General features: G+C 43.8%; 1 protein-coding gene across 4 annotated transcripts in view; it reads right to left on the reverse strand.

Moving 5' to 3' along the window:
• TBCE (tubulin folding cofactor E) overlaps positions 1-21535 on the reverse strand; it is an 89124-nt gene extending 67589 nt beyond the window's left edge. For 2 of the 4 annotated variants that reach the window (XM_063809717.1, XM_001154931.7), the window contains exons 1-2: positions 21130-21535; positions 7688-7818 (exon numbers count right to left, since the gene is read on the reverse strand). Coding sequence is in view for 2 of the 4 variants with exons in the window: in XM_001154931.7 (XP_001154931.3) it covers positions 7688-7787 (100 nt within the window). In the remaining 2 variants the exon portion in view is untranslated. The remainder of the gene's footprint in view (positions 1-7687; positions 7819-21129) is intronic. The other 2 variants (XM_024352713.3, XM_063809713.1) reach the window with 2 other exon arrangements.
• Positions 21536-21949: the final 414 nt, after the last annotated feature.

Raw genomic sequence — 21949 nt, forward strand, 5'->3', positions numbered from 1 at the left:
CTGAATTGTTTCTTGCACAAGATCCAAGAACCCTCTTTTGGGGTCTGGATTGAGACCATTTCCTGTAACATCTTTCCCTCACTCGGGAAGTGCAAGGGGTCAGGGAGTTCCCTTTGCTAGTCAAAGAAAGGGGTGACAGATGGCACCTGGAAAATCGGGTCACTCCCACCCTAATACTGCACTTTTCCGATGGGCTTAAAAAACGGCACACCAGGAGATTATATCCCGCACCTGGCTCGGAGGGTCCTACACCTACGGAGTCTCACTGATTGCTAGCACAGCAGTCTGAGATCAAACTGCAAGGTGGCAGCCAGGCTGGGGGAGGGGTGCCCACAATTGCCCAGGCTTGCTTAGGTAAACAAAGCAGCCAGGAAGCTCGAACTGGGTGGAGCCCACCACATCTCAAGGAGGCCTGCCTGCCTCTGTAGGCTCCACCTCTGCGGGCAGGGCACAGACAAACAAAAAGACAGCAGTAACCTCTGCAGACTTAAATGTCCCTGTCTGACAGCTTTGAAGAGAGCAGTGGTTCTCCCAGCACGCAGCTGGAGATCTGAGAACGGGCAGACTGCCTCCTCAAGTGGGTCCCTGACCCCTGACCCCCGAGCAGCCTAACTGGGAGGCACCCCCCAGCAGGGGCAGACTGACACCTCACACGGCCGGGTACTCCTCTGAGACAAAAATTCCAGAGGAACAATCAGACAGCAGCATTCGCGGTTCACGAAAATCCGCTGTTCTGCAGCCACCGCTGCTGACACCCAGGCAAACGGTCTGGAGTGGACCTCTAGCAAACTCCAACAGACCTGCAGCTGAGGGTCCTGTCTGTTAGAAGGAAAACTAACAAACAGGAAGGACATCCACACCAAAAACCCATCTGTACATCACCATCATCAAAGACCAAAAGTAGATAAAACCACAAAGATGGGGAAAAAACAGAGCAGAAAAACTGGAAACTCTAAAAAGCAGAGCGCCTCTCCTCCTCCAAAGGAACACAGTTCCTCACCAGCAACGGAACAAAGCTGGACGGAGAATGACTTCGACGAGTTGAGAGAAGAAGGCTTCAGACGATCAAACTACTCCGAGCTACAGGAGGAAATTCAAACCAAAGGCAAAGAAGTTAAAAACTTTGAAAAAAATTTAGACGAATGTATAACTAGAATAACCAATACAGAGAAGTGCTTAAAGGAGCTGATAGAGCTGAAAGCCAAGGCTCGAGAACTACGTGAAGAATGCAGAAGCCTCAGGAGCCGATGCAATCAACTGGAAGAAAGGGTATCAGTGATGGAAGATGAAATGAATGAAATGAAGCGAGAAGGGAAGTTTAGAGAAAAAAAGAATAAAAAGAAACGAACAAAGCCTCCAAGAAATATGGGACTATGTGAAAAAAACAAATCTACGTCTGATTGGTGTACCTGAAAGTGACGGGGAGAATGGAACCAAGTTGGAAAACACTCTGCAGGGTATTATCCAGGAGAACTTCCCCAATCTAGCAAGGCAAGCCAACAATCAGATTCAGAAAATACAGAGAATGCCACAAAGATACTCCTCGAGAAGAGCAACTCCAAGACACAATTGTCAGATTCACCAAAGTTGAAATGAAGGAAAAAATGTTAAGGGCAGCCAGAGAGAAAGGTCAGGTTACCCACAAAGGGAAGCACATCAGAATAACAGTGGATCTCTTGGCAGAAACTCTACAAGCCAGAAGAGAGTGGGGGCCAATATTCAACATTCTTAAAGAAAAGAATTTTCAACCCAGAATTTCATATCCAGCCAAACCAAGCTTCATAAGTGAAGGAGAAATAAAATACTTTACAGACAAGCAAATGCTGAGAGATTTTGTCACCACCAGGCCTGCCTCAACAAGAGCTCCTGAAGGAAGCACTAAACATGGAAAGGAACAACTGGTACCAGCCACTGCAAAATCATGCCAAACTGTAAAGACCATCAAGGCTGGAAGAAACTGCATCAACTAACGAGCAAAATAAACAGCTAACATCATCATGACAGGAACAAATTCACACATAACAATATTAACTTTAAATGTAAATGGACTAAATGCTCCAATTAAAAGACACGGACTGGCAAATTGGATAAAGAGTCAAGACCCATCAGTGTGCTGTATTCAGGAAACCCATCTCACAGGCTAAGACACACATAGGCTCAAAATAAAAGGATGGAGGAAGATCTACTAAGCAAATGGAAAACAAAAAAAGGCAGAGGTTGCAATCCTAGTCTCTGATAAAACAGACTTTAAACCAACAAAGATCAAAAGAGACAAAGAAGGCCATTACATAATGGTAAAGGGATCAATTCAACAAGAAGAGCTAACTATCCTAAATATATATGCACCCAATACAGGAGCACCCAGATTCATAAAGCAAGTCCTGAGTGACCTACAAAGAGACTTAGACTCCTACACAATGATAATGAGAGACTTTAACACCCCACTGTCAACATTAGACAGATCAACGAGACAGAAAGTTAACAAGGATACCCAGGAATTGAACTCAGCTCTGCACCAAGCGGACCTAATAGACATCTACAGAACTCTCCACCCCAAATCAACAGAATATACATTTTTTTCAGCACCACACCACACCTATTCCAAAATTGACCACATAGTTGGAAGTAAAGCTCTCCTCAGCAAATGTAAAAGAACAGAAATTATAACAAACTGTCTCTCAGACCACAGTGCAATCAAACTAGAATTCAGGATTAAGAAACTCACTCAAAACCGCTCAACTACATGGAAACTGAACAACCTGCTCCTGAGTGACTACTGGGTACATAATGAAATGAAGACAGAAATAAAGATGTTCTTTGAAACCAACGAGAACAAAGACACAACATACCAGAATCTCTGGGACAACATTCAAAGCAGTGTGTAGAGGGAAATTTATAGCACTAAATGCCCACAAGAGAAAGCAGGAAAGATCTAAAATTGACACCCTAACATCACAATTAAAAGAACTAGAAAAGCAAGAGCAAACACATTCAAAAGCTAGCAGAAGGCAAGAAATAACTAAAATCAGAGCAGAACTGAAGGAAATAGAGACACAAAAAACCCTTCAAAAAACTAATGAATCCAGAAGCTGGTTTTTTGAAAGGATCAACAAAATTGATAGACTGCTAGCAAGACTAATAAAAAGAAAAGAGAGAAGAATCAAATAGACGCAATAAAAAATGATAAAGGGGATATCATCACCAATCCCACAGAAATACAAACTACCATCAGAGACTACTACAAACACCTCTACCCAAATAAACTAGAAAATCTAGAAGAAATGGATAAATTCCTCAACACATACACCCTCCCAAGACTAAACCAGGAAGAAGTTGAATCTCTGAATAGACCAATAACAGGCTCTGAAATTGTGGCAATAATCAATAGCTTACCAACCAAAAAGAGTCCAGGACCAGATGGATTCACAGCCGAATTCTACCAGAGGTACAAGAAGGAACAGGTACCATTCCTTCTGAAACTATTCCAATCAATAGAAAAAGAGGGAATCCTCCCTAACTCATTTTATGAGGCCAGCATCATCCTGATACCAAAGCCAGGCAGAGACACAACCAAAAAAGAGAATTTTAGACCAATATCCTTGATGAACATTGATGCAAAAATCCTCAATAAAATACTGGCAAACTGAATCCAGCAGCACATCAAAAAGCTTATCCACCATGATCAAGTGGACTTCATCCCTGGGATGCAAGGCTGGTTCAATATATGCAAATCAATAAATGTAATCCAGCATATAAACAGAACCAAAGACAAAAACCACATGATTATCTCAATAGATGCAGAAAAGGCCTTTGACAAAATTCAACAACCTTCATGCTAAAAACTCTCAATAAATTAGGTATTGATGGGACGTATCTCAAAATAATAAGAGCTATCTATGACAAACCCACAGCCAATATCATACTGAATGGACAAAAACTGGAAGCATTCCCTTTGAAAACTGGCACAAGACAGGGATGCCCTCTCTCACCACTCCTATTCAACATAGTGTTGGAAGTTCTGGCCAGGGCAATTAGGCAGGAGAAGGAAACAAAGGGTATTCAATTAGGAAAAGAGGAAGTCAAATTATCCCTATTTGCAGATGACATGATTGTATATCTAGAAAACCCCATTGTCTCAGCCCAAAATCTCCTTAAGCTGATAAGCAACTTCAGCAAAGTCTCAGGATACAAAATCAATGTACAAAAATCACAAGCATTCTTATACACCAATAACAGACAAACAGAGAGCCAAATCATGAGTGAAATCCCATTCACAATTGCTTCAAAGAGAATAAAATACCTAGGAATCCAACTTACAAGGGACATGAAGGACCTCTTCAAGGAGAACTACAAACCACTGCTCAATGAAATAAAAGAGGATACAAAGAAATGGAAGAACATTCCATGCTCATGGGTAGGAAGAATTAATATCGTGAAAATGGCCATACTGCCTAAGGTAATTTACAGATTCAATGCCATCCCCATCAAGCTACCAATGACTTTCTTCACAGAATTGGAAAAAACTACTTTAAAGTTCATATGGAACCAAAAAAGAGCCCGCATCACCATGTCAATCCTAAGCCAAAAGAACAAAGCTGGAGGCATCACACTACCTGACTTCAAACTATACTACAAGGCTACAGTAACCAAAACAGCATGGTACTGGTACCAAAACAGAGATATAGATCAATGGAACTGAACAGAGCCCTCAGAAATAATGCCGCATATCTACAACTATCTGATCTTTGACAAACCTGAGAAAAACAAGCAATGGGGAAAGGATTCCCTATTTAATAAATGGTGCTGGGAAAACTGGCTAGCCATATGTAGAAAGCTGAAACTGGATCCCTTCCTTACACCTTATACAAAAATTAATTCAAGATGGATTAAAGACTTAAACGTTAGACCTAAAACCATAAAAACCCTAGAAGAAAACCTAGGCATTACCATTCAGGACATAGGCATGGGCAACGACTTCATGTCTAAAACACCAAAAGCAATGGCAACAAAAGCCAAAATTGACAAATGGGATCTAATTAAACTAAAGAGCTTCTGCACAGCAAAAGAAACTACCATCAGAGTGAACAGGCAACCTACAAAATGGGAGAAAATTTTTGCAACCTACTCATCTGACAAAGGGCTAATATCTAGAATCTACAATGAACTCAAACAAATTTACAAGAAAAAACCAAACAGCCCCATCAAAAAGTGGGCGAAGGACATGAACAGACACTTCTCAAAAGAAGACATTTATGCAGCCAAAAAACACATGAAAAAATGCTCACCATCACTGGCCATCAGAGAAATGCAAATCAAAACCACAATGAGATACCATCTCACACCAGTTAGAATGGCAATCATTAAAAAGTCAGGAAACAACAGGTGCTGGAGAGGATGTGGAGAAATAGGAACACTTTTACACTGTTGGTGGGACTGTAAACTAGTTCAACCATTGTGGAAGTCAGTGTGGCGATTCCTCAGGGATCTAGAACTAGAAATACCATTTGACCCAGCCATCCCATTACTGGGTATATACCCAAAGGACTATAAATCATGCTGCTATAAAGACATATGCACACGTATGTTTATTGCGACACTATTCACAATAGCAAAGACTTGGAACCAACCCAAATGTCCAACAATGATAGACTGGATTAAGAAAATGTGGCACATATACACCATGGAATACTATGCAGCCATAAAAAATGATGAGTTCATGTCCTTTATAGGGACATGGATGAAATTGGAAATCATCATTCTCAGTAAACTATCACAAGGACAAAAAACCAAACCCTGCATGTTCTCACTCATAGGTGGGAACTGAACAATGAGAACACATGGACACAGGAAGGGGAACATCACACTCTGGGGACTGTTGTGGGGTGGGGGGAGGGGGTAGGGATAGCATTAGGAGATATACCTAATGCTAAATGACGAGTTAATGGGTGCAGCACACCAGCATGGCACATGTATACATATGTAACAAACCTGCACATTGTGCACATGTACCCTAAAACTTAAAAGTATAATAATAATAAAATAAAAATTAAAAAATAATTAAAAAATTAAAAAAAGAAAAAAAAGAAAAATAATTATTCTTGCTGCACTTTATACAAATAATCAGGCCAACTATAATAAAGCAAATCAGTCTTTTTTTTTTTTTTTTTTTTTTTTGGAGAAGGAGTCTCGCTCTGTCGCCCAGGCTGGAGTGCAGTGGCGTGGTCTCGGCTCACTGCAACCTCCACCTCCCAGGTTCATGCCATTCTCCTGCCTCAGCCTCCCTTAGTAGTTGGAACTACAGGCGCCCGCCACCACATCCGGCTAATTTTTTGGATTTTTACTGGAGATGGGGTTTCACCGTGTTAGCCAGGATGGTCTCAATCTCATGACCTTGTGATCCGCCCGCCTTGGCCTCTCAAAGTGCTGGGATTACAGATGTGAGCCACCATGCCCGGCCCAAGCAAATCAGTCTTACCATGACTTGTCTTTAGCAAAACTTGGAAACTAGAGAGAAAAATTATGTTTCAAGAACTATAGGGCATTTGTTATTAGATTCTAGTCTCATTAGTTGTTTTTAAGTTTGTTTCTTCAATTTAGGCTAACCCTGCTTATTCCTGTGAACCAACTGGTGATCTCTGGCTGCAGCTCAGAAGAAACAAGAGGGATGGGTAATGTAAAAATATGGATAAATATTCTAATTCTGGGCACATTGCAATCAGCTAGTAAACCCATATCAGCTTGGTTCCTGCAGTTGCCCAGTTCACAGAAAGCCACCTTATTGGCCAGGCACGGTGGCTCACACCTGTAATCCCAGCACTTTGGGAGGCCGAGGCAGGCGGAACACCTCAGGAGTTCGAGACCAGCCTGACCAACATGGAGAAACCCTGTCTCCACTAAAAATTCAAAATTAGCCGGGTGTGGTGGCACATGCCTGAAATCCCAGCTACTCGAGAGACTGAGGCAGGAGAATCGCTTGAACCCAGGAGGCAGAGGTTGCGGTGAGCCAACATCGCACCACTACACTCCAGCCTGAACAACAAGAGCGAAACTCCGTCTCAAAATACACAGAAAACAGTCAAATTTTTGTTGACTAAGACTTATGAGTAAGTCTACTACATTATTATTTACTCTAAAAACTAGAAATTAACATCCAAAAATGGGGAACAATTAAACAAACTATATATTATACTAAATGTAATAATTAAGAAATACGCAAAATCAAAAAAGAAGAAATATTGCAAAATAATGCTGTAGAAACATAGGTAAATTTATACCAAAAGTAAGTTTAAAAAAAAGGTAACAAAAAATTGTAATGTGTATCAGTTTAAACTATATTAGATACCTACACATGTGGATTAATGACAAAAGAAATTTCAAAAAAATTACTTGAGTTGAGGTTTATGAGGTTTCAAGACTTTTAGCTGTTTATAGTTTCCTCAGAAGATATTTTAAGGTTGATTTTATATAAGATAGCAACACTAAATAATTAAATGGCATATAATTAAACAAAATCATAGATACCACAGGATACTGTCACTCAAATAAAACTGGATACAGGAGGCACCTATAAATTAGTTGTTAATTTCGTCAAAATTTGTGGTATAAAGTGCTACTGAGAAGCTTACACAGAAACAGCTGCAAAATACACATACACACACACACACACACACACACAATAATTACTTACCTGCCACGGGAGGGACAACACCAGCAAAATGTACTGTTGCATGTTCTCCGTTAACTTCAACTCTTCGACCAATGACATCCGCTGTCAAAGTGTCACTCATTATAATATATCCAGAATCCAAAATATGAGATCTAGGAAGAAAAATACAACACTGATAAGAACTTAATACAATTCCTTTAAAGGAATTTTTTTTTTTTTTTTTTGAGGCACAGTCTTGCTCTGTCGCCCAGGCTGGAGTGCAGTGGCGCAATCTCGGCTCACTGCAACCCCCACCTTCCAGGCTCAAGGGTTCTTGTGCCTCAGCCACCAGAGTAACCAGGTCCACAGACGTGCTTCACCACACCCAGCCAATTTTTGTATTTTCAGTAGAGAAGGGGTTTTGCTACATTGCCCAGGCTGGTCTCCAACTCCTGAGCTCCAGCAATCCACCAACCTCAGTCTCCCAAAGTGGTAAAATTACAGGTGTGCGCCACCGCGCCTGGCCTATAAGAGAAGGTTCAAGTTTGGGAGAGAAGTCAGTATACTTAAAGTGCCTATAGAGGGTGATGACGGATGTGGGTCTCTAGCTCAAACGATACATTTGCGCTAGAAATGTGTTTTTGTTGTTGTTGTTGTTGTTTTTTAAGATGGTGTCTCACTCTGTTGCCCAGGCTGGAGTGCTGTGGCACGATCTCGGCTCACTGCAACCTCCACCTCCCTGGTTCAAGCAATTCCCCTGCCTCACCCTCCCAAGTAGCTGGGATTACAGCACCCACCACCATGCCTGTTTAATTGTTTTGTATTTTTAGTATAGACGGGGTTTCACCATTTTGGCCAGACTGGTCTCAAACTTCTGACCTCAGGTGATCCACCCTCCTCTGCCTCCCAAAGTGCTGGGATTACAGGCATGAGCCACTGCGCCCGGCCTAGAAACATGTTTTTAGGGGTTGTCAGCACAGAGCTTATAACTGATAGCATGAAAGTAGATGAGAATGAAAGGGTATCAGCTAGAAAGAAAAGGGGATCAGTGACAGAATTCTGCAAAAACATAATAGTTAAGAAAGAAGGAAGAAATCCCTAAGAAGTCGGAGAAAGAAAAAACGAAAAGAAAAAAGAAGAGCAGCTACCTGATGCCTTGGAATCCAAGGAACAGAGTTTAAAGCAGGAATAATCAAGCAACAGTATCAGATGCTGCAGAGAGAGCCTGTGAGACTAGGGCTTAAAAATCCGTGCTCCTTTTGCAAGCACAAATATGGTTAATTTCCAAATCTTCATCTTTGTCTAAATAAAACTCACTTTCTTTTTTTCTTTTTTTTTTTTCTTGAGACAGAGTCTCGCTCTGTCGCCCAGGCTGGAGTGCAGTGGCACGACCTCTGCTAACTGCAACCTCTGCCTGCTGGGTTCAAGCAATTCTCCTGCCACAGCCTCCCTAGTAACTGGGATTACAGGCACACGCCACCACGCACACGCCACCACACCCAGCTAATTTTTGAATTTTTAGTAGAGATGGTGTTTCACCATGTTGGCCAGGCTGGTCTCGAACGCCTGACCTCAAGTGATCCACCCACCTCAGTCTCCCAAAATGCTGGAATTACAAGCATCAGCCACCGCGGCCGGCCTAAATAAAACTCACTTTCTATTTTAAAAAGCTAGCAGTGTTGGCTGGGCACGGTTGCTCATGCCTGTAATCTCAGCGCTTTGGGAGGCCAAGGCAGGCAGATCACCTAAGGCCAGGAATTCAAGACCAGCCTGGGCAACATAGTGAAACTTATCTCTACCAAAAACAATACAAAAATTAGCCAGGCATTGTGGCACACGCCTGTAGTCCCAGCTACTTGGGAAGCTGAAGTGGGAGGATCATGTGAGCCCAGAACATTGAGGCTGCAGTAAGCCAAGATCATGCCACTCTGCTCCAGCCTAGGCAACAGAGCTAGAGCCTGTCTCAAAACAAACAAACAAAAAAACACAAATAAAAGATAACAGTGTTGAAGTACAAGGATTTTTAAACGACCACAAGTTACATGACTATTGAACAAAGTATTTTTCTATTTTAATATTATCATATATAATATGTGCACAAAACAAAAGAAAAAACATATGCTGTTACATGCCATCTGGGGTTAGAATACATTACTGACTACCCACAAACTCCATTGGTATACAGATATCTGAGGCCTCTGTTATTATTACCTCTCCACCTTTATGGGTTTTTTTTATTTTAAGAACAGGTAGATAGAAGGGGAGTGGTGACTCATGTCTGTAATCCCAGCACTTTGAGAGGCCGAGGCGGGTGGATCACAAGGTCAGGAGTTCGAGACCAGCCTGACCACCATGGTGAAACCCCGTCTCTACTAAAAATACAAAAACTAGCCAGGCGTGGTGGCGCATGCCTGTAATCCCAGCTACTCAGGAGGCTGAGGCAGGAGAATCGCTTGAACCCGGGAGGCAGAGGTTGCAATGAGCCGAGATCGAGCCATTGCACTTCTGCCTGGATGACAGAGCAAGACCCCATCTCAAAAAAAAAAAAAAGAATAGGTAGACATTTCCTCTGTTACTGGAGTTGTCTGTTACATTAGACCTGCTATTTCCATATTACAGAATAATCTAAGCATTTCAATCTCACATTATATGATTTTAAGTTTATTAAGTTTCTGCATAAGGTCCTCTCAATCAGCTCCTCAAATATTTTGTAAAAACAATAACATTAGGCTGGGCGCGGTGGCTCACACCTGCAATCCCAGCATTTTGGGAGGCCAAGGAGGGCAGATCACAAGGTCAAGAGATCAATACCATCCCGGCCAACAGGGTAAAACCCCGTCTCTACTAAAAATACAAAAAAATTAGTTGGGCGTGTAGTGCACGCCTGTAGTCCCAGCTAATTGGCCATCTGAGGCAGGAGAATCACTTGAATGTGGGAGGCGGAGGTTGCAGTGAGCCAAGATCGTGCCACCGCACTCCAGCCTGGCGACAGAGCAAAATTCCATCTTACAAAAAACAAAACAAAAATCATTTTTCCCAATTGTTGTGAAAAGAATCCTACTTTCAAAATGGAGCTGAATTTTGTCTATTTAAATAAAGGAGGACAGGGCCATAGGGAAGGGGGCCAGGATCCAGATCTAAACATGCCCAGTAGTGTTGAAAAGCAAAAGAGAAATTATCTCCGAGCCCAAAGTTGGTGAGAAAAGTCAAAGCAGTTTAGATGATTTTTTTTTTTCAATTGAGACGGAGTCTCACTCTGTCGCTCAGGCTGGTGCAATCTCAGCTCACTGCAACCTCCATCTCCCGGGTTCAAGCGATTCTTCCGCCTCTGCCTCCTGAGTAACTGGGATTACAGGCGGCCACCACCAGGCCCAGCTAATTTTTGTATTTTTAGTAGAGATAGGATTTCACCATGTGGGCCAGGCTGGTCTCAAACTCCTGACCTCAAGTGATCTTCCCACCTCGGCCTCCAAGTGCTGGGATTACAGGTGTGAGCCACTGCGCCAGCCAGTTTAGATGATGTGATGGCAGGATCGACATACGGGTCAGACCAGGCATGGGGAATTTATGTTTTAGTAAGCTAAGAGGTCTGGCCAGAGACACAGCACTACCCAAAAACCTGTGCTCAGATTCAGAGCTCTAGTCCCTAAGGAGAGGGACTAATAAAATGACTGCAGAACTCCACTCCTACAAGAAATTAAAGTACTAGGCCAAATCTTGGCTCCATGAACTAGACTGTACAGGGATTATCTAAATCCAGAAACTCACAAGGCCCCATAATCAGTCTGAGGCTCTTTCCAGCTGGGGCTCAGCTTAAGGGTACTACTATATCACCCTGCAGATCAGGCTAACAGTGAGAATGGCTTGGTGAGAAGAAGGGGGCAGCCATCAATGGGAAGTAAAACCAGAGAGTGTAATAGCAGGAATGAGGATTGAAGACACTAGGAAGCCATTCTCATTATTAATCTAACATCTGTAAGTAACTCATGAATTCCTTCACATGCTTGATCCTACTTAATCTCCAGTAACAATTTTTTTTTCCCATTCCTACCTGTATGCTGTGCCCACAGACAAAACCAATGAGATCATTAGGTATAAGGTCTAAGGTCAGTAATTAACAGTCTCTGTGTCGAGTCAGGTGTTTTTGTTTGTCTGTTTTGAGACGAGTCTCGCTGTTACCCAGGTTGGAGTGCAATGGTGTGATCTCAGCTCTGCGACCTCCACCGCCCGGGTTCAAGCGATTCTCCTGCCTCAGCCTCCTGAGTAGCTGGGATTATAGGCATGCGCCACCACGCCCGGCTAATTTTTTGTATTTTTAGTAGAGACGGGGTTTCACCATGTTAGCCAGGATGGTCTCAATCTCCTGACCTCGAGATCCGTCCGCCTCGGCCTCCCAAAGTGCTGGAATTACAGGCGTGAGCCACTGTGCCCAACCTCTCTCTCTCTCTCTCTTTTCTATTGGTAGAGAAGGGATCTCTCTATGCTGCCCAGGTTGGTCTCAAACTGCTGGCCTCAAGTGATTCTCCCATCTCAGTCTTCCAAAGTGCTGGGATTATAGGTATGAACCACTGCACCCAGCCAATCATTTCTCTAATGCTGTTTATTTACAACTCCAAAGAAAACAGTTAAAAAGAACTTTGATTTTTAAAATATTACCTTAAGAAGTATTTCCTTGGGAAAATTTATTAAGATAGATAAATATGTTTAAGGTTCTACAAAGCCAGCCAGGCCGGTGGCTCACACCTGTAATCCCAACACTTTGGGAGGCCAAGGCAGGAGGATCATCTGAGGTCAGGAGTTCCAGAGCAGCCTTGCCACTATGGTGAAATCCCGTTGCAACTAAAAATACAAAAATTAGCCTGGCGAGGTGGAGTGCGTCTGTAATCCCAACTACTCAGGAGGCTGAGGCAAGGAGAACTGCATGAACTTGGGAGGTGAAGGTTGCAGTGAGCCAAGGTTGCACCACTGCACTCTAGCCTGGGTGATGGAGCGAGACTCTGTCTCAAAAAAAAAAAAAAAAAAAATTACTACATCCAAGTAGTAGACACTCTTGTACTACTTCTTAGTCTAAATCAATTCTTTTTTTTTTTTTTTTTTTTTTTTTTGAGATGGAGTCTCGTTCTGTCACCCAGGCTGGACTGCAGTGGCGTGATCTCGGCTCACTGCAAGCTCCGCCTCCTGGGTTCACAGCATTCTCCTGCCTCAGCCTCTGGAGTAGCTGGGACTACAGATGCCTGCCACCACACCTGGCTAAGTTTTGTATTTTTAGTAGTGACAGGGTTTTACCACATTGGCCAGGATGGTCTCAGTCTCTTGACCTCAGGATCCGTCCGCCTTGGGCTCCCAAAGTGCTGGGATTACAGGAGTGAGCCACCGTGCCCGGCCTACTCCCATAATATTTTATGTATAGAAAAGCAAATACATTTTTTCTTTCTTTACCCAACTGAAAGCCTACTATACAGATGGTTCTATTCCTCACCTTTTCATTCAATAATATATCCTAGAGATTTACCCAAAGCCATGACAAGAGATTTTAATTTCTGGGGACCATAGTATTTGAATAGATATACCATAATATACTTAACCAGTCTTCAAACTGAAGGACATTTAGTTAATACCAAGTTTTTGCTATCACAAACAATACTGAAAAATTACGCCTACACATTTATCTTCCTATATATGTAGGAAAGTTTCTCAAAACTGGTATTACTGAGTCAAAAAGTATGTGCATATTAAATGTTAATAGCTAATGCTAAATGTCCCTTTATAATGGCTATATCAACTCACCCTGCTATCAGCAGTGTATAAACTCCTGTATTCTTACAACCTGGCCTTCATAATATATTAATAAAATTTTGAGGCCAAGCACGGTGGCTCACGCCTGTAATCCCAGCACTTTGGGAGGCCAAGGCGGGCGGATCACGAGGTCAGGAGATCGAGACCATCCCAGCTAACCGGTGAAACCCCATCTCTACTAAAAATACAAAAAATTAGCCGGGCATAGTGGTGGGCGCCTGTAGTCCCAGCTACTCGGGAGGCTGAGGCAGAATGGCGTGAACCCGGGAGGCGGAGCTTGCAGTGAGCCGAGATCGCGCCACTGCACTCCAGAGGTGACAGAGCGAGACTCCATCTCAAAAAAAAAAAAAAAAAAAAAATTGTCAGTCTAATGAGTAAAATATGTAGTTCATTTCCATTTCCATTTATGAACCAGCTGTTAATATACTTTGCCCATTTCCTACTGGTTCATTGACCTTTTTCTTATCAATCTGCTTTTAAAATCTAAACTCAGTCTATTTCCTAGATCACTATAGCCTTGAACAACTGGGCTCATGCAATCCTCCTGCTTCAGCCTCCCTAATCACTAGGCAAGGCAGGCATGCGCCACCATGCCCAGCTAAATTTTTTTTTTTTTTTTCAGACTTGTCGCCCAGGCTGGGGTGCAAAGGTGTGATCTCGGCTCACTGCAACCTCACCTCCCGGGCTCGAGGGATTCTCCTGCCTCAGCCTTCCAAGTAGCTGGAATTATAGGCACCCAGCACCATGCCTGGCTAATTTTTTTGTATTTTTAGTAGAGAGGGGGTTTCACCATGTTGGCCAGGCTGGTCTCGAACTCCTGACCTCACGTGATCCACCAGCCTCCCAAAGCGCTGGGATTACAGGCATGAGCCACGATGAGAGGCCTCCTATATGATAAGGTAACTAAATAATTCTTCAAATAAAATAATTTGAAAAGAATAGAGGCCAGATTCGGTGGCGAGCACCAGTAATCCCAGCACTTTGGGAGGCCAAAGCAGGCAGATCACTTTAGGTCAGGAGATCAAGACCAGCTTGGCACACATGGTGAAACCCTGTCTCTACTAAAAATACAAAAATTAGCCAGGTGTGATGGCCCACACCTATAATCCCAGCTACTGATGAGGTTGGGCAGGAGAATTATAATTGTAATCCTTCCCCTCCTGGATTCAAGCAATTCTGCCTCCGCCTCCACAGCAGTTAGGACTACAGGTGCCCGCCACCACGCAAGGCTAATTTTTGTATTTTTAGTAGAGACAGGGTTTCTCTATGTTGGCCAGGTTGGTCTCAAACTCTTGACCTCCAGTGATCCACCCGCCTCAGCCTCCCAAACTGTATCTCACATAATTTTAAGGAGCTTCTACAAAAAGCTTTAGGCATTTTCCAAAGAAACTGAACGCATGTCTTCTCTCCAAAACACCAATGACCTAAATGTGTACCAAACCCACAATTTTATGACAAAACTATACAAATGAGAGCATATAAAAGTAACTAACAAACCAATTAGTCTGTGACTTTTCTTTACACTTACAAATACCATCAAATCTTCTGAAATCATTTCTCCACAAATTCATTCCAGCTACTAAAACAATGACTGGCAAAGAATGATGTTTTCCCTTTCTGGTAACCCCTATCTACTTTCTGGGTAATATTCATTTCACACCTAACAATATCTCTATCATATTGATTTCAAATTGTCCTTCTTGCACAAATTCCCAGCAAAATGTAGGGAAAGTGACATATACTTCTTTTACAACCTTTGAAGTGCTAAGTATACAATAAATACTCCATTAAATAAATTTATGATAAATTGACTTAAATAAATGAACAAGAAAAAGAAAAAAACACACACACCAGAAAACAGTAACAACTACTAGTTTTACTCTTAAACACTGACATCCTATAAAAATAACTGAACATTGAGATGAGCCAGGAAGCCTGTTGAAAATCAGTAGCTTAAAGATAAAAACAATATTGTTCTATAGGCTTAAAATTAGAATTATGCCAGCTGGGCACGGTGGCTCACACCTGTAATCCCAGCACTTTGGGAGGCCAAGGTGGGCGGATGACTTGAGGTCTGGAGTTCGAGTCCAGCCTGGCCAACAGAGTGAAACCCCATCCCTACTAAAAATATAAAAATTAGCTAGGCGTGTTGGCGTGTGCCTGTATTCCCAGCTATTCAGGAGGCTAAGGCAGGAGAATCATTTGAACCTGGAAGGCAGAGGTGGCAGTGAGCTGAGATCACACCACTGCACTTCAGCCTGGGCGACAGAACGAGACTTCGTCTCAAAAAAAAAAAAATTATAATTAGGCCGAGCGTGGTGGCTCATACCTATAATCCCAGCACTCTTGGAGACCAAGGCGGGCAGACTGCTTGAGCCCAGGAGTTGAACAGCAGCCTGGACAACATGGTGAAACCCCATCTCTATAAAAAAGTACAAAAATTAGCCAGGCATGGTGGCGCATGCCTGTAGACCCAGCTATTTAGGAGGCTGATGTGGGAGGATGGCTTGAACCAGGGAGGCAGAGGTTGCAGTGAGCTAAGATCGAGCCACTGCACTCCAACCAGGGTGAAACAGCCAGACTCTGTCTCAAACAAACAAACAAAAAAAATTAAAATGGGCTGGGTGCAGTGGGTCACTCCTGTAATCCCAGCATTTTGGGAGGCCGAGGTGGGCAGATCACCTGAGGTCAGGAGTTCAAGACCAGCCTGGCCAACAAGGTGAAACCCCATCTCTACTAAAAATACAAAATTAGATGGGCGTGGTAGCACATGCCTGTAATCCCAGCTACTTGAGAGGCTGAGGTAGGTGAGTCGCTTCAACCCGGGAGGTGGAGGTTACAGTGAGCCGAGATCACTCCATTGCAATCCAGCCTGGGCAACAAAAGTGAAACTCTGTCGCAAAAAATAAATAAATAAATAGAAAATTAAAATTAAAATTAAAAAATAAAAAATAAATTATGATTAGATTCAGTTAAATATGCACAGGAAAATTAAAAATTAAAATATAAAAATCAGCTGGGTGTGGTGGTGCACACCTATAGGCCAATTTATTTGGGAGGCTTAGGTTGGAGGATCACCTGAGCCCAGGAGTTCAAGGCTGCAGTGAGCCCTGATCACACCACTGTACTCCAGCCTGGGCAACAGAGGGAGACCCTATTGTACAAAAAAAAAAAAAAAAAAAAAAATGAAAAAAGGCCAGGCACGGTGGCTCATGCCTGTAATCCCAGCACTTTGGGAGGCCAAGGCAGGCAGATCACTTGAGGTCAGGAGTTCGAGACCAGCCCGGCCAACATGGTGAAACCCCCACCTCTACTAAAAAAACAAAAATTAGTTGGGCATGCTGGCGGGTCCCTGTAATCCCAGCTACTTGGGAGGCCGAGGCAGGAGAATCACTTCAATCTGGGAAGTGGAGGCTGTAGTGAGCCGAGATCGTGCCATTGCACTCCAGCCTGGGTGACAAGAGCAAAACTCTGTCTCAAAAAAAAAGGTGGGGCCGGGTGCTGTAGCTCACGCCTGTAATCCTAACACTTTAGGAGGCAGAGGTGGGTGGATCAACTGAGGTCGGGAGTTTGAGACAAGCCTAACCAATATGATGAAACCCCGTCTCTAATAAAAATACAAAAATTAGCCAGGCTATGGTGGCACACACGTATAATCCCAGCTAATCAGAGGCTGAGGTGGGAGAATCACTTGAACCCGGGAGGTAGAGCTTGCAGTGAGCCAAGATCGTGCCAGTGCACTCCAGCCTGGGTGACAGAGGGAGACCCTGTCTCAAAAAAAAAAAAGGGGGAAAAAAAAGACAAGAGTGGCCGGGGGCCTGTAATCTCAGCAGTTTGAGAGGCTGAGGCAGGTGGATCATCTGAGATCGGAAGTTCAAGACCAGCCTGACCAACATGGAGAAACCCCATCTCTACTAAAAACACAAAATTAGCAAGGCTTGGTGGCACATGCCTGTAATCCCAGCTACTGAGGAGGCTGAGGCGGCAGAATTGCTTGAAGCCAGGAGGTGGAGGTTGCGGTGAGCCAAGATCATGCAATTGCACTCTAGCCTGGGCAGCAAGAGCAACCACTCTGTCTCAAAAAAAAAAAAAAAAAAAAAGCCAGGCATGATAGCTCACACCTGTAATCCCAGCACTTTGGGAAGCTGAGGCGGGTGGATCATGAGGTCAGGAGTTCAAGATCAGCCTGACCAACATAGTGAAACCCCATTTCTACTAAAAATACAAAAAAGAGCTGGGCGTGGTGGCATGCGCCTGTAATCCCAGCTACTCAGGAGACTGAGGCAGGAGAATCGCTTGAACCCGGGAGGCGAAGGTTGCAGTGAGCCGACATCACACAATTGCACTCCAGCCTGAGTGACAGAGCGAGACTTCATCTCAAAAAAAAAAAAAAAAAAAAAAAGACAAGAAAGGAGGGAAAAAAGCATAAAAATATGAAGTGTAGAAGATGGTGCAAAAACCCCAAATTCATTCAATCAACAATTATATTATGGAGTGTCTGCTGAAAGCCAGATACTATTTTAGGCAATTGGAATAAAACATAATGGATTTTACAGGGAAGTACAATAAGAGATCTTCAAAAAAAAAAAAAAAAAAATGCCGGGTGCAGTGGCTCACGCCTGTAATCACAGCACTTTGGGAGGCTGAGGCGGGTGAATCACAAGGTCAGCAGTTAAAGACCAGCCTGGCCAAGATGGTGAAACCCCATCTCTACTAAAAATACAAAAATTAGCCAGGCGTGGTGGCATGCGCCTGTAATCACAGCTAGTTGGGAGGCTGAGGCAGAGAATTGCTTGAACCCAGGAGGCGGAGGTTGCAGTGAGCCGAGAACGCACCACCGCACTCCAGCCTGGGCAACAGAGCAAGACTCCGTCTCAGGAAAAAAAAAAAAAAAAAAAAAGAATACAGAGTAAACAAAACAGATTAATACCTGCCCTCATAAACCTTCTATGCCAGTGAGAGAAAACATAATAAACCAGATAAATGACTCTATCACATGGCATGTCATATGATGATAAGCACAAGGATAATGAGTGCAATGGAAATGTTAAAGATGGCAGTGGCTTGTCAGAGAAGGCCTTACTGAGAAGGTAAAGGTCCCCAAAATATGAGAGAGGTAAAGAACTGAGCCATGTGGACATATGAGGGAAAGGAATAGCAAGTGCAAATATCCTGAGGCTAGGATGTGCTTGAGGAGACCATACAGTAGAGCAAACAGGAGATGAGAACGACATGAGATCAGAAGTGAAGCAGGGCTAGGTCACATAGGACCTTCAATGAATAATCCACTCTAAAGACTTCGGCTTTTTTTTTTTTTTTTGAGACAGAGTTTTGCCCTTGTTGCCCAGACTGGAGTGCAATGGCACAATCTCGGCTCACTGCAACCTCCGCACCTGCCCCCCATCCCCCCGCCCCCAGGTTCAAGCAATTCTCATGCCTCAGCCTCCCTAATAGCTGGGATTGCAGACACACACCACCACACCTGGGTAATTTCTTGTGTGTGTTGTTTTTTTTTGTTTTTTTTTTTTTTTTAGTAGAGACGGGGTTTCGCCACTTTGGCCGGGCTGGTCTTGAACACTTGACCTCAGGTGATCCACCAGTCTTGGCCTCCCAAAGTGCCAGGATTACAGGTTTGAGCCACCGCGCCCGGCCAGTTTTTTTGTTTTTTTGTTTTTTTTTTTTTTGAGACAGAGTCTTGCTCTATCGCCAGGCTGGAGTGCAGTGGCACGATCTCGGCTCACCGCATCCTCTGTCTCCCAGGTTCAAGCGATTCTTCTGCCTCAGCCTCCTGAGTAGCTGAGATTACAGGCACGCACCACCACGCCCGGCTAATTTTTGTATTTTTAGTAGAGACGGGGTTTCACCATGTTGGCCAGGATGGTCTCGACCTCTTGACCTCGTGATCCACCCACCTCGGCCTCCCAAAGTGCTGGGATTACAGGCATGAGCCACCACGCCCGGCCGACTTTGGCTTTTACTCTGGGTGAAATGTGTAGTCCTTGGAGGATTTTTGAGAGGAAAGAGATAAATCTGATTTTTTTTTAAAGGATCAACCGAGATACTGTGATGCAAACAGACTAAAAGAGGAAAGAGCTGAAACTACTGCAGTAATTCAAGTAAGAGACAATGTAACTTGAACAAGTGAAGGTGGTAAGAAGAGCCTGGGAGTGTGGACAGATTTTAAAAGTGGAGAGTCCACAGGATTTGCTGATATATATGGAAGAGATTAATCAGCGGTGATGCCAAAGATTTTGATCTAAACAAATATTTCGGTAGTGACAATGAATGTAAATCCAATAAACCTGCTAGTCAAAAGGCAGGCTGGGCTGGGCATGGTGGCTCACACCTGTAGTCCCAGCACTTTGGGAGGCTGAGGCAGGTGGATCACCTGAAGTCAGGCCTTCGAAACCAGTCTGGCCAACATGGCGAAACCCCATCTCTACTACAAATACAAAAAAAAAAAAAAATTAGCTGGGCATGGTGGCACGCACCTGTCATCCCAACTACTCGGGAGGCTGAGGTGGGAGAAATGCTTGAACCTGGGAGGCGTGGTTGCAGTGAGCTGAGATTGGGCCACTGCACACCAGCCTCGGGGGACAGAGCAAGACTCCATAACAAAAAAAAAAAAAAAAAAAAAAAGCAGGCTGTCCACTTAGATTAAAAAAAAAAAAACCTAGAGATATGCTGTTTACAACAGTATATAAAATATGAGCATACAGAAAAGTTAAAACTTAAGAATATGAAAAACGTTTTGAAGCAAATATCAAAACACAGCGGCCGTGGCTAAATTAATGCCAGAGAAAAGAAAAGTCTTCTCTCTTCATCTCTACCTCCACTAACTTTCTCTAACAGTTTGGCAATTTGTTAACCCTGTCTTCCTGCCAGGACTGCTTCTCTGAGGATAAGGCTGTCACACCATCATTTGGATCCACCCACAACTTAGAACAGTCCCCATTTGGTAGTAAACACCAAGTAAAAATAGTTACTTTAGGCCGGGCGCGGTGGCTCACGCCTGTAATCCCAGCACTTTGGGAGGCCGAGGCGGGTGGATCACCTGAGGTCAGGAGTTCGAGAGCAGCGTGGCCAACATGGAGAAACCCTGTCTCTACTAAAAATACAAAAATTAGCCGAGCGTGGTGGCACGCGCCTGTAATCCCAGCTACTCGGGAGGCTGAGGCAGCAGAATCGCTTGAACCCAGGAGGCGGAGGTTGCAGTAAGCCGAGATCCGCGCCACTGCAGTCCAGCCTGGGCGACAGAGCAAGACTGTCTCAAAAGAACAAACAAACAGTTACTTTAAGTGCTCTCCACCTATTTAACGTTATTTCTCTGTCATCACCAATGTTAACTGATTCGGAAGGACGAGGCTGTTCCTCTAAGGTGACACCTTGTAAAAGTCGTTGGTCGCCTGTACCAGTTTCACCTCTTCCAAAGCGACATGCCAATTCTCTGAGAGAAGCTTAAAATGCTAGAGATCACGTGCGGCTACTCCTAAATAAGGCCTTCCAGGAGGCGCAGGGTGGCCCCAACCCAGCCGGCTGGACCGCCTCCCAGCGCACGGAGCAGGCAACGCCCGGCTCTGGCAATCTGGGAAGATTTCAGGAAAAGAAGAAAAGGCCAAGAGCACTGCCGGGTGACGCACCGGCCAGGAATGCTCGTTCCGAAAGCTCCCCGAACCTCTGAAGCTCACCTGCCCGCGGAGACTCCAGGTGTTCCGAGCAGCAGCCGAGCTTCCAGCGAACTGCCCAGCAGCGAAGCTTGAGGCTCTGGCCGGAAGTGCTGTAGGAAGTCCCGCCTCCACCGGAGTGAGGTACGGCTGCTGGAGCATAGATGAGAATGTCAGCGACAGTATTGGAGGCCAGAGGAGTGGTCAGCCCACCCAAGCCCCGCCTCTGGGCGGGGGCCCAAGCGATTTCCGAGTGCTGAAACCTGGGATGACAGAGCAGCCCAGGGAAAGCGCGTGTTCCAGTTTACTAGATACCACAGAAGTGAGTTACAAATCCTGTAAGAGGTTCAGTTCCATGCGTATTGAGAGTCTACCACGTAGGCAGCATGCGGTGGTCAAAGAGAAGAATATAGTGTTGATACCGCCAAAACTAAAAAAAAAAAAAAAAAAAATTACCTAGTTAAAGCATAAGGCAGAATGAAAGTAAATGCAGTGATAGAAAAAATAATAGAAAAAGCAACTATCCTAGACATGTTAATTTCTGTTGAAACCGCCTTTGCAAAATTTTGACAGTAAGAGAAATCTGACATGGTTTACTCCTATCTTGATTCTAGCCTCACAGACTGGCTGTCTTTGCTCATTCCTGGGCACAGGACAAACTAACTTTGGGAGAAATTTAGTTTATAGTTTAAATGATAATAACCCTTCCCCAAAACTGCCCTTTTAAAACTAAATGAAAGGCCACCAAGTTAGGAGAATGAGAGGGTCCTGAATTCTTCTAAGTTGTAATTGTAGTTAAATGATTACCATCCATTATTCCACAGGTCACAAATTCGCATCTTCC

Source organism: Pan troglodytes, chromosome 1 (genome assembly GCF_028858775.2).
Source record: "Pan troglodytes isolate AG18354 chromosome 1, NHGRI_mPanTro3-v2.0_pri, whole genome shotgun sequence".
In the NCBI taxonomy this organism is placed as follows: Eukaryota; Metazoa; Chordata; class Mammalia; order Primates; family Hominidae; genus Pan; species Pan troglodytes.